The following is a 12919-nucleotide window of genomic DNA, read 5'->3' on the forward strand; positions in this document are numbered from 1 at the left end:
AAAGCCGGAGAGAACACCACCAACAAGAACAATTCAGCCAGCACACACACACCAAGCTTACACTTTTGGCCATTTGTCTGTCAAAATTTTCACAATGGCATCATCCGGTCTCTGGCAGATCGTCGTGTGAAGTGATCACAGATCTGAGGAGGAGATGGGCATCTCGGGGTGACTGGGCATCTCTTCTGTGTTATGTTACGTACTCAGGCCAACGTAAGCTCCCTGCGTACGCCGCTGTAAGATTCGTTCTAGCTAAGGGTTGACGATGCTATCAGTTTGGCTCCATGCTATCACACCCTACTGACACCTGACACCTATCCTACTTTCATCGCTCTTCTCTTCCCCCGTTTCTCTCCCCTTCACCACGCTTCTCTCTCGCGCCTCATCCGTCTCGCTGCCAGGCGCTTGTCCACTCCGCCTCACCTCTCGCTCCGTGGCCAGGGCTGCCGTCAAATAACTTCATTAGCTTTCCACCTCTGTCACGCCGGCCTGCTCCCCCTCTGACAATTGGCTGCTGTTTTCTCCCGGAGAAGAAGAAAAAAAGCACAGGGCTGCGTGGGGCAGGTTGAGAACCCAACAATAGCTGACAGTGTGCTAGACATTGGACAGTGATACTGATGGCTGCAGTGGGGTTGTATGGACCAGAGGTCACATACAAAAAGGCCTGCCGGTGCCTGCTCATGCAGAGCTGGAAAGCAAGGGACATGCTCATGAAATCTTGATGTTCACAAAGTGACAAAACTAAAGATGGGACATTTCAAAACTAGAAAATAATCTGTGTCAATCAAAGGCGACAAAGCCAAAGTGCTTCTACAATGCACGTCTTCACTACTAGAATCAATAGATGCCCCTATGCCGTTTTCAAATACAATACAAAAGATGTGTATTACTAGGATAATGATATGATAATAGAGGGGGAAAATATATGTTCTCAAAAAAAAACCCTTAAGAATACACAATATATTTCATGTACATGATACAATGCTGCCTTTGCATCATTTCTCCGTAGCCAAACACAAGATCCTCTCCCAGGAAAAAGATAAATAAGACAACTGCAGAAGCATCATGACAGATGCAACACCTCCCACAACCCCCTGCGTGCCAATTATTCACACCCAGCCAGGGTCAAGCTCGTTGTGCCTGTGTCACCGCAGCGGGGAGTGGGGGTTGGGGGGGGTTTGGAGGGTGTGCAGTACCCACTGTCATTATTAACTCAGGGTCCACTGGGCACAGGGTAGGGGCTGTGCATTTCAAAGTGCCGCCGTGGCTTTCATCTCTGAATCAAAATGTGGATCACACTGGATAGCTAACGGTTGTGTCAGCATGCAAGGATAAAAATCAAAGGGTATCAGTATAACACTCAATGAAAAGCAGGGCAACCCCAAAAATGATATGCTTATTATGTCAGAGGTCAGGAAGAGTTCGCTGGCGTTTTATGCCTGGGGAACTCAATGCAACTCCCTCTTTGCTTCTTTCTCCCTCTCCCTCACTTGCTGTCACTTTTTCCATCTCTTTTTTATCTTTGCCTCTCCAGCTTTTTATACCCCCTCCCTCCCTCCCGCTCCCAGGCCTTGTGGGACTGAGGCACTGAGACTGCTGTGTAAAAGCAGGAGGGATGAGCTGTTCGTGTACACATTCAATCTGGGTTGGCAGGGAGGTCAAAAGAAATGGAGTCTAAAGGTATCAGGAGGAACTTCCTCAACTCTCCCTCCCTGGCTGCTCCGCTGCACAGAGTCTCACAAAGATCTGAGCCCACTTCATCTCGGTTTCATAACCCTATATCTTTAACTCCACCCCCCAACAAAGGCACAACTCTGTGATCAAAGAAGCCGTATTCATTAAAACCCATCATCATGCATTCAAGTTCAACATCCTCTCGTCCTGTCTTTTTATATCCTTCCTCGTTCTCCTTGAATGATGTCCTGACTAAGATGTCCGCCACTTGACACTGGACTGACATTGCGTGGAGCCATCTTGGCTCCTCTGGGAGTTGCCTGGGCTTGATTGTGCAGTCTGGGAGTGGAGTGCGACTGGCACCCGGGGGGGCATCCATGTGGAGCCAGGGCGTGCAAGATCGAGGGGGAGTTAACTAAGCCAGCCCAGTCCCTCTGCATCCTGGCGGGGTCACAGGATGGCGCTGAGGGCGCTAATCATTTCAAATTATGAATTCCTTTTTAATTATGAATTATGCATACATTTTTAATTAATCTAATGTTCCCAGGGTTTTTTCCACCCATCCTCGCTCAAGATCTCAATCTAATTACACAGCATTAAGTGGAAGAGTGGCAGCCGTAGCCCCGACCCCGACGCTGAACCTCGGTCAACCTTTTTCCATCAATCTCGCCATCATCGCCAAGCTCATCCTTTGATGTTTTGCAACATGGGGAAATGCATCTAAACAGAGTCTGGACCTAATATACCTTAGAGCAGCATGTTTGACTAGTTTGTTAGAATAATGCTGTATCATTGTTATAGAGCTTGGGGGGAAATCCATGTCACATTGCAACTTTACCAATGACAATACTGAATTACACGTTCACTTGTTAGTCTAAAACTGTTAAAATCGGGACATGTTAACATACACGTGATCATATCTACTGTTACTACGACTACCAATCATCAAAGGTTTTGAAGTGCAGACAACCAGTTCTATTTCTAAAGGAGGCTTTTCACCAAAGTACTATACACCTATGTAAGCAGCCCTTAATGCTGGAATCCAGATCGACATCCTCCACCTCTTACACTAAAACATGTCACCCGTTTGTCAGTCACCATTACACTGACACACACAGAGACAAAGGAGAAAGATGCATAGAGGTTAGATCTTCAACTCCCCTGACAACCGAGAAGATGTGGGCGAGAAGAATTAATCCCTCAACAACTTTTGTGGAGGTGCCCTTGAGCGAATCATTTAGTCCCCCAACTGCTTCAGTGGAGCTAATCAGTGGCCACCAGCAGATGAATGAGGATGTACTACTGGGTAGCCATCAAATGTCACTTCACTGTGTGCACCGCAAGCAAAAACATATATATCCTTGAATACTCAACCTTGGATGGACAAATAATCTCAAACATGGTAGGAGAATGTAATATCATTTGGCCATTATAATGACATTTTGAAGTAGATATGCAGTTTACAGACCATTTATCTACAAGATTAGATGTGAACATAATGTATATGCTCTGATTATGAATAAAGTGCTTCTCAGGGGTACTTGAGTTGATTTTATGTGCATGTTCTACTCTGTTGCTACTCATCATGGTGGTACACACAATGACACACCGTTCCTGCATGAGGTCCACTGGTAATTGATGAATGTGAAGGAGAAAAAACAAACATTTTGTCATTTAGCAAAGTATCGCTTAGAGACAAGAAGCCACTCAAGGTTTACTTTTTTTAGCGTCTGCTAAATGCCCTAAATGCCCTAAATGTAAATGTTTTTTTAAAATGTTGTTGTTCTAAAGCAGGGATGCCAGGGTGAAATTGGACAGGTTTCCAAGTGAGACCTCAGGGGGCCGGATTACACTTTCGGACTGAAAAGGCCAAACATTGACTCAACACATGGATAGGTAGGCTATTTGAAATTATTCATGAAGGCCTACACATCAAAAAGAAATTGCATTGGCACCAAAATAGCCTCACAATGAGGCCTAAATTACATACATTACAAAGGAGGATGATTGACAGGCGCTCTCCTTCATACAATCACGTGCACACTTCATGGCTGCACCTGATTGGACGATCGCTTTCACAGCTGTCCTGTCTGCTCCCGGATTTCAAACCGACCAACATGGCGGCTCGTTTGGAAACTTTCTCTTATTTTACGACAATAGTTCACCGAAACGTGTTTCTGAAAACATTTTAAGCGAGAAATAAGCTATGCAGTTGCTGAATCTGTCTTTATTTTACATGGACAACATTCAGTTTAAAATATTTTCGAGAGCTTGCGGGAGGCAGCGGCACACCGTCTCTCCACACTCGCCGTGAGTCGAATGCATTGCAGGGCATACCGTAAATCCTTTAATATAGCCTCAGCCAAAATCTTCGTGACGCGAACCTGACAATGAATGGGAAGGGTGGAAATAACGCTGCCTGTCGACACTTGCCCCGGCCAATGTGACTGGCCGGTAATAGAATACAGGCCAGTATTAGAGGATTTACGGTATATATTTAAAAAAAAAAATTCTCCCCTTATCACCCGCGGGCCGGATGTGACGTACAGTCGGGCCGGGTCCGGCCCGCGGGCCGTAACCCTGGCATCCCTGTTCTAAAGGATACTAGGAGGTGCAATGTATGATTCAAATCTATTTTATCAAAAATGCAGTATTTTGTTTTCATCAAAATCGGTTTCCTAAGGGCAAGTTTTGAATTCTTCAGTGCTGCCCTTACCGTTTTTAAAGACATGGTACTCGTAAAAAAGGGCGAAAAAGGCCATGGCCTACTTTTTTTTAACCACATTCATAGGAGACACAGAAACCAAGGTTGTGAATAAACCTGTGTACAATCGAAGGCATATCTTGAATATGCACAATAATTGTTAAAGGCAAACAACAGCTCAAATATGTGTGTATCCTTTTTCAAATAACTGTATAAAGAATAAACTCGAGCAGGATTTCACATTTGATTCCTGGTGTTTATGCTCATGAAACGTCTCATTTGTCACTGTCAAAAGCTAAAACTGTCTATTCACTAAAGGTTTGAACTAACTCTCACGCTTCCCATTGTTTTAAAATCCATTAAAAAACACCTCACAGAGACATACCGCGGCCTTGACCTGAAATGACGAACATAAAACTGTTTACACTTCTGACGAATGTTATTTCTGGTGACAGTGAAGAATCAAAACAAAACTTAAGGCAAAGGGGAGACAATATCTAGCTGGAGATCAGAACAGATGTCTTCACGTTCAAATCTGTAAGAAGTGAAATACTTTGTATAAAAAGTGCCACTGCATTGAGTGGAGTTAGAAAGTCAAGTTGAGAAAAATAGTACAACAAAACAAAATATTGGATTACAGGAGCTCGTGTGTGTGCACGCTGTTTTTCCATGAATATTTCAAAACCATATTTCTTGATGCCATCCGTCTTCCGTTTTAACTGTAGTAACTTTTAACTGTAGTACAGTACACCCTGTGCATTGGTGGGTTTAAGCTTTTTATAGAATTGCTATAGAAGAAAACTAACTTGATGCCAATTTCCATCCTCGGATCTGTGTTCACGTCACAAGATGATCTGCCAGAGAGTGGTGTTTAATTTCTATCATCTCTTCCTGGCTACTGCCATTACACACACTTCCAACTCTAAACCTGCAACTATTACTGTGGAAGTATTTTTTAAAAAATGGAAAAATTTGGCTCCAGCTTTCTAAAAGTGAACATATTCTGAGATTTCAAAACATTTTCAGTTCATCAAGGGCTCTGTGAACATGTGCTCACCTGAAAGCTTCATAAGCAGGTCAGTGGCCGTCTTGGTAGTGATGTCAGGGCTGAAGAGGGAGGCTGTGGTTGGACCACTAGGACTGGATCTGACCCCTACTCCTAGACCGACTCCAGGTAGGTCCAGGGAGTTGGCACTGCTGATGGGACGGTCCCTGCCCACGCTAAAGGGGGAGAGCACAGACAGATCCCTCTCCTGCGGCTCCTCCTTGATGTGGACGTGATTGGAGGAAGCCTCGACCGGAGAGGACGTCTGCTGGTGGGCGTCTAAGTGCAGCGGCGACACTTCCGTCCCTCTCGGGTCCGCGGAGCCGCTGTCGCCCAACAGGGAGCCCTCGCCCTCCGTGTCGGTGGTGAGCTCCTCTTTCACCTTCACGTCTGTGCGGGGGAAGTGCTGGTGGCAGCGCATGTGGAGCTTCAGGCTGAAGTGACGGGAGGAGGTAAAGGGGCAAAGTTCACACTGAAATGTCTCGCCACGGTCCTGGTGCTGATGTACCTGAAAAAGAGGACAGGTTTATGTGTCATACCACTTCTTCTAGTCTCTGGCACGACATGACATCAACACCTGAACCCTTGCTTCTTCTCAGTATGGTAGTGTTTAATTATGCCATGGCGGGGATTATTACACATTTAACTTAAGCATGCCTTTCCTTTAATGTTGACAATTATATTCCAAGAGCCATAACAGCCACTAATTAAAGATGCTGTGAGTGGGGGTGCAAGGTCACAAGATGAAGAAAATCTATATGGTCTCACCTTCATGTGGGACTTGAGATTGTCTTTGCGAGCACAACGGAACGGACACAAGGGACACTGGTGGCTTTTCAAGCCCGTGTGGATGACCATGTGTCTCTTCCAGTAGCTCTTGCGTTTGATGACCAGTCCACACACAGGACACTGGAATGGTTTGCCACCATCCTCAGGAGAGCCTTGAGGGCACCAAAGAACATTGTTATAAGGTGAGTCATAAGCTTTTCAAGAAGATACACTACTGTATTCACATATCTGAAAGAGACAGCTACTCCACACCTAATGGTGAAAACTATCAAGGGAAATGCCAGCTGGAAGCAACGGAACAATGGAAGTAAAAACTCAAGCATGTTTTAGTATCTCGATTATTGTTGTTGGCTTCATATCCGGCATCCATTACTGTTTAATTGGTCTTATTAGAAAGAGGCATGATTGCATTACAAATTCTACAAGGGCCTGTCAGGATGGCTTCATAAGTATTCCAGTGCCGTTCCTTGAAAAACATCTGGTAATCAGTGTTTGGTGAAATTACTGTGCTCAGCCATTCATTGACCTGGGGTGTAAAACCTCGAGACTGCCTATTTGCAACAATAAACCGCCATCTGCGGCCCTACCTCTCCAAGCACAGCAGAGATCACAATGCAAAAACGACTTCTGCTTATTCCGAGTTGAGCCGAGTGAAGCGGAAACAAGGCAGGAGAGAGGAAACGCGCGTGAGATTAGTACCTTCGTCTTGGCACTTAATCACGATCGTGTTGAAGAAAAAGGGAGAAAGCTTTTCTGATATATTCAAAGGGCAGAACATGCCCGTGCAATAGAGTTTTATAGTAGAACTGGCAAGAGACGACAATAAAACAAGACATGACAGTCAATAATCAAGGTCACATTTTTCAGTCTGGCGACCAAACAACTACCTGCATTTTTACAGCGCTGCTCGACCTTGACGGCTCGCAGGTTAGAGCAGACTCCCTTTTTAGCATGCAGATCACAGAATATTACATCGACTGCCTCATCTGTCTGAAGTCAATTTGATCCAGCCATTTTAGATTTGGCGGGGTTGCGACACAATCCCTCAAAAGTGCCCATCCATCTCCCTGAAAACATTCTGTTCTCCCTAAAGGCTGCTTAGCGAGAGCCTGCACTTTGAAGCGTTCTCTCTCCCCGTGCAAGAGCGGGATCTTTGTGTGCACCCTTGTTTGGTTATGCGTCTCAATCTGAGGACACACTCGCAGAATAAACTGCATGGCTATTTGCGAGAAACCCAGAGTGAGCATAAGAGGGAGAGAGAAAGAGTGTGTGTGTGTGTGTGCACACACATCTGTATCCAGTCAGTGGAAAGTATGATGTGTTTGGCCTTAAGTCTGCTGTGCTGATCAGTGCAGAGGGCTCTGGCTAGTGGGGGTTGAAGCCAGGAGGAGGCTGCCGAGATGGATATGGACTCCAGGGCTCCCCACTGTGCCGAGCACACACTGACGGCCCCCTTTTGGCAGCACGCACATCCGAGCACAAACGAGCTGGTCTGGGAAGGCAGTGAGGTCTCAGTCGGAACCCCCCGTCGAGCCCACAGACCATTTCCCAGACTAGAAGGCCAGCCAGGGCTGTTTTCTCTCGACTGTGCTCTCTGCTCGGCTGACACTTAAGCTGAGGCTACACTACTCCCCACTTCAGCGCCAGTGAGGTGAGAACAAAACCATTACAAAACTACAGACAACATGTCACGGAGGTTCAGAATTGTGCTTTTTTTTTTGGGGTGACAAGTAAACCCGCTACTCTTCCACACAATGACACCATAGGTGTTTTATCTTTTCGCAGCGTTGCACTTCAATTGCAATATATGATTTAATTTATCAGTACTTACAGTTTTGATTTGGATGTCATGACATAAGTGGTAGTTCTTTGGTGAACGCTGAATGGGAAGAAGTATAATGACAGGGGAGATCGTTCTCTTGAACTTTGGGTAAATTTGTACAATTCTTTTTCAAAAGAAAACAGTATGGTGAACGAAGATGAAAACGTTGTATAAATGAAGTGCAGGTGAAATGTTCTTGAAGCCTCATAGTCCCTCTCTTCTATACAGATATGGGGTCATTCTATTTCATTTTATTCCAGTCTTGTTTGAGCTTAGGTCACCAGATTGTGTTGCACACAAAGCAACAATTGAGTGTATTTCAGTTTTGTAACTGCAACAAAAAAATCATAAAATGTACCTAACCTAAGCTGAGCTCTACTCTTATTACCTGTATTGATAAAAACATTATTTTGATTAATGTAGTATAAATATTACGACTTATATTATGACTTTACCTGCTTGGCTGTTGGGCTTGCCTCTGCTCTTTGGAGTCGAGGGCAACAGCAAGTCGAGGCTCTGGGTGGGGGTAGAGGGCGTGGAAGCCTTCTGGTTCTTGTCCAGCAGGGGCTTCACATCCTCTTGGAGGACTCCAGCGGTCGCCAAGGAGGAACCATCCTTCTTCTCTGCCAGCAGGTTTCCCGCTGCCCTGGCTGCCACCTCTTTGAGCAAGGCAGCAGAGGAGGTCATTGACACAAGCGAGAGAAAAGAGTTGGAGGATTGGTGTTCGGTAGGAGCGCTGGTCGTTGACGAGGCTTGGCTGCGCTCGCTGACTTTCTTGGAAAGTGCAGCGAGGGTGGAGCTAGCCGACTGTGGGCTGAATGGAGAGTTGAAGGCATCAAAGCGCACAACGTCATCTCCTCGACCACCCCCTCCGAGGGCTGCCACTGCGGACGAGGCAGAGGTGGAGGAGGAGGAAGAGGTCGTTGTGGAAGAGGCCACGGCATTCTTGTCTTGAAGTACGGCATTCGCCGCTGCTTTTAACTTCTGGATTGCAGAGTCCGGGGACAGGCTGGAGCCACAGGGCGTGGAACAGCTCGCCGGGGGCCACTTATCCGCAACACCTGCCCATACAAAGCCACTGCCGTTGCTAGGGGTTACAGAGTTAAAGGGATCAAGGGGCTCTTGCTTAATGTTGGTGACTGAGGGTGCCAAGGAGGCTGGTGAGGCTGAGCCGCTGTTGTTGTTGTTATTGGCCAGTTTTCGGGCAAGAGCACTTAACTGCTGGGCATGGTGGGAAGAAGGGGAGAGGGTCAAAGGTGGGGCTAGACCAATCGGAGGAGACTCCCCGCCAGCACCTCCCCTGGATGACCGACCCAGTAGCTCCCCAGTGTCAAGTTTCAGCGACCCAGCCTCTAGGAGGCGCCGTAGGTTGCTGCTCAGGGGTTTTCCCAGGGCACGAGACGCCGCCTCACCATACAGCGACGATACCACAGAAGAGAGTGTGTCCTGGGCCGAGAATGCACCTCCATCCAGTCCAAGAAGTTCCAAAGAGGCACGATGGACGGGTGTGGGGCAACCCAATGAGCTCTCACCTCCACAGGTATCGTGGTCCCCGGACCCAGTGCTGACTCCAGGCCGTTCATCAGGAGAGGAGCCCCTGGCCAGGAGGAGTTCATCCTGGGTGTCTCCGTAGGACGACGACTCTGAGCGCGTGTCAGAAGCATTCCCAAACCAGCCCTCCTCCTCCACAGGACCGTCATCAGGCCCTCCTTCCTCGTTGCTGTCCACATCTGGAAGAGGAGAGAGAACAGGCATCGGGATTATCTTTCAGCTAAATACTCGAGTATCCTGAGAATGAGTTGTGAACATCAAACACTTAGTACTGAGAGTACCTCTGAAGTAGAGGGCATACAGGGCACATCTTCTTACATTGGAAATTATTATTAACTTTTATTATTTCCTATACGTGCTTGTCTGATGTGGCAGAGATCTGAGATCTGCACTGTGTGGGATTGAGACCATGCTTTTGAACATTCATGAAAACAAATACATGCCCAAACACAAGTCAAATGGCCATTTAAAGATGTGAAAAATGCACTTCATTGCACAGCAAGAGGACTGAGGAAAAATGACTACTAGCAACACATTCAACCTCTTTCTGATACAGTGGCAGCTTTCCACAAGGTGCATCCAAGATGTTTGAGTAATTTAGATTTTCTGTCCTTTTTTTTTTAGCATATTTTTCCCACCCTTGGTCTGAAAGAGTCTAGTAAAGGGGTTACCATGACAACGGGTCCTTCTGGGAGGCTAGACAGCAAAGATTAGGGTAATGGAGGTTACAGAACTAGATTAATATTCATGAGCCAGCAGATACCACCGGGGAGCCAATAAGGATAGGGTTAAGGTCACCAAGGGTCATTAATATACACTTCATGTATCAATATTCATAAGCAAAACATTACAGCTTGCCAGACAAGGGCGAACAAAGAAAAGTGAATATTCCTGATACATATTAACAAACCTCCATAAGAACATGTCAAAAGCACCGAGTCTGAGCAAAACAAAATGTCAAAACCGACTTTTTTTCTCCTCTTCTTCGGGTTAGCGGAAACAACCTCACAAAACATCTGATAAAATGAAACTGGCTGAGATTTCTTAGGAAAGTGTGCACTCATACAGTTGCAAAACATGTGGCTTTAAAGTGTCTCACACACACACACGCAGTATATTCACACACACACACACACACCAAAGCTGTCCTCACCATCTCAACCCTGACAGAGGCCTGGTGGGCCTGATCTCCGTTTACAGGGAAAGGCAAAACGGTTGCCAAGCAACCCAGCCCAGCGACCTGTTGAGATCATTAGAGTCGGCTGACATCTGGCCAGCGTGGCTCACCATGGTCCACAAGAGGTGACCACAATCATAACCCTCTATGACCACTACTCTCATGCTGCAACAGATTAACAGGGTTTACACACTTCCAAACATCTTCCCATCTCAGTCCCACACACAAACACATCCTTCATGTTTTTTAGTAACACATAACCAAGAGCTGACAGGAAGTGTAAGATGCCAAAAAACCAAGGCAACGGATTATGGTGTAATATTCGCCTCAGGTCTTTCCATCTAGTCTATGAACCCACGTCTAATAGACTTCACCTACACAAATAATGCAAGATGTGAGAGACTGAGGACCATATACAGCATGCACGACCCTTCACATTTCTTAAGGTGAATGAAAACATCATAATGTGCTGATTGTGAACCCAATTTTCCCATACTCCTTGAAGTCATTTTGCCACCTGAGCAGTAGGGTTAACAGGAATGAAAGAGAGGGAGAGGGGAAAAGAACCAGTGAGTCACTCAGGGCAGGGCTTGACCCATTTCTATGTGACATGTGAAAAACAGCGAGAGCCACTAATGGCTGTAATGTGGTTAGAGGGAAATCGCTAGATTGCTGACCCAAGGTCTCAGCTTTGAGGCTGAACTCTCTTGCTTCCTAGGTTCACTCTGCACTACACCACTAGGGTCGTGCCGGAGAGTGCTACAGTGCACTGATGCACTCCACTACCACGGGTTTGTGTGTCACGGGCGAGCCACCCCTGGGGGCGGAATGACATTTCCCAAGGTCGTGGTCTCCAGCCCAAGCTGTAAGGGGGCTTCGTCTGAACTCTGTCCTCACAACTGCTGTAAGCCCACCACGCACAGAGACTATATACACGTGCATACATGTGTTTAGACTACAAACACCCAGCCAAGAATGTGATTAAATGTTCCCCCCCTCCCCACACTGACACACATTGAACTGCTTTGCCTCTGGTAGGACGGCGGGCTCTGCGACAGTAAATGCAGCCGCCCCTCAAGTGATGGAAGCATGGAGATACAGACCAAGGCGGCAAGCGTCTGCCACTGAAAGGGAACCATTTAGCGGTGTAATGGCGGGGATGACTTGCATGTTGAGACAAACAGCTGCGGGGTGCTCAGCAGTCTGGATCTGTTATCACTTACACACGGGTGATTCAGTGGTGCAGCAGCGGGGGTTTTCTCTCTGGGCCCACGGAGATGTATAGCGCCACCACATTACAGACAAAAAGAGAGCCATAACCGGTCAAAGTGCAAGCTGAGGCTACATAAAGGGAAGGCCGTGAGGATTCGCGACTGGCTAGAATAAACTGCCTTGAGCTTGAACAGAGACGTACACTGAGCAGCTAAAAATATTTTGATGTAGCACCTCTGTGACTTACAGTGTTTGGAAACCTGTGTGTTGTATTAACCCGTCAGGAAAAAAAGGACAGGGAGCTCACAGCTAAAAAGAGTTGGACATTATGGGTAGTGTTCATTGTTTCACCATGCGATGCTGTAAACAATCTGCATTTGTGAACTTGGCAGGATTATTTTGGCCGTGGATTTGTAGGTCAAAGAGGGGTGCATGTATGCGTGCGTGCATGCACATGCATACGAGTTTAGTACAGAAGTAAGCCAGACTTCCTTGTCAAACAGAACGGTCGCTGGTAAAGGGAAGAGTGTGCGTTAGAGAAAAGAGAGAAGAGCAAGGGACTGGAGTAAAGGTAGGTCAGGAGGTCACACACCACATGACTCGTATGAGGCTGCTGACTAACATATTCCTTCACACACACACACACACACACACGCACACACGCACACACACACGCACACACACACACACAGCTATTCTGTGACTTAGCCAGGCATGAAAACTGGCCTCACTGACCCCAGGCCTGAACAGGGTAGGGGAGAGGAGACGGCAAGGCAAAGGAAGGAAGAGACATATAAAGGGATGGTTAAAGGGAGGGGTTGATTTGGCTGGGCAGAAAAGAAGAGGAGGCCATTAGCCGATTAAGGCTGGACAGGGGTGCATCAATACTGTGCCGATGTCAAAAAGAGAGTCATGCCCATGAGCTAATATAGCAATGAGAGTAAG

The 12919-nt window shown here is 46.7% G+C and overlaps 1 protein-coding gene across 2 annotated transcripts in view; it reads right to left on the bottom strand.

Moving 5' to 3' along the window:
• The window catches only part of znf827 (zinc finger protein 827), a 62693-nt gene that overhangs the window by 34001 nt on the left and 15773 nt on the right, over positions 1-12919 (bottom strand). For both annotated transcript variants that reach the window (XM_084005727.1, XM_084005728.1), the window contains exons 2-4: positions 8490-9764; positions 6192-6364; positions 5436-5931 (exon numbers count right to left, since the gene is read on the bottom strand). In XM_084005727.1, the coding sequence (XP_083861853.1) occupies positions 5436-5931; positions 6192-6364; positions 8490-9764 (1944 nt within the window). The remainder of the gene's footprint in view (positions 1-5435; positions 5932-6191; positions 6365-8489; positions 9765-12919) is intronic.

Source organism: Eutrigla gurnardus (genome assembly GCF_963514095.1).
Source record: "Eutrigla gurnardus genome assembly, chromosome: 3".
Classification (NCBI taxonomy): Eukaryota; Metazoa; Chordata; class Actinopteri; order Perciformes; family Triglidae; genus Eutrigla; species Eutrigla gurnardus.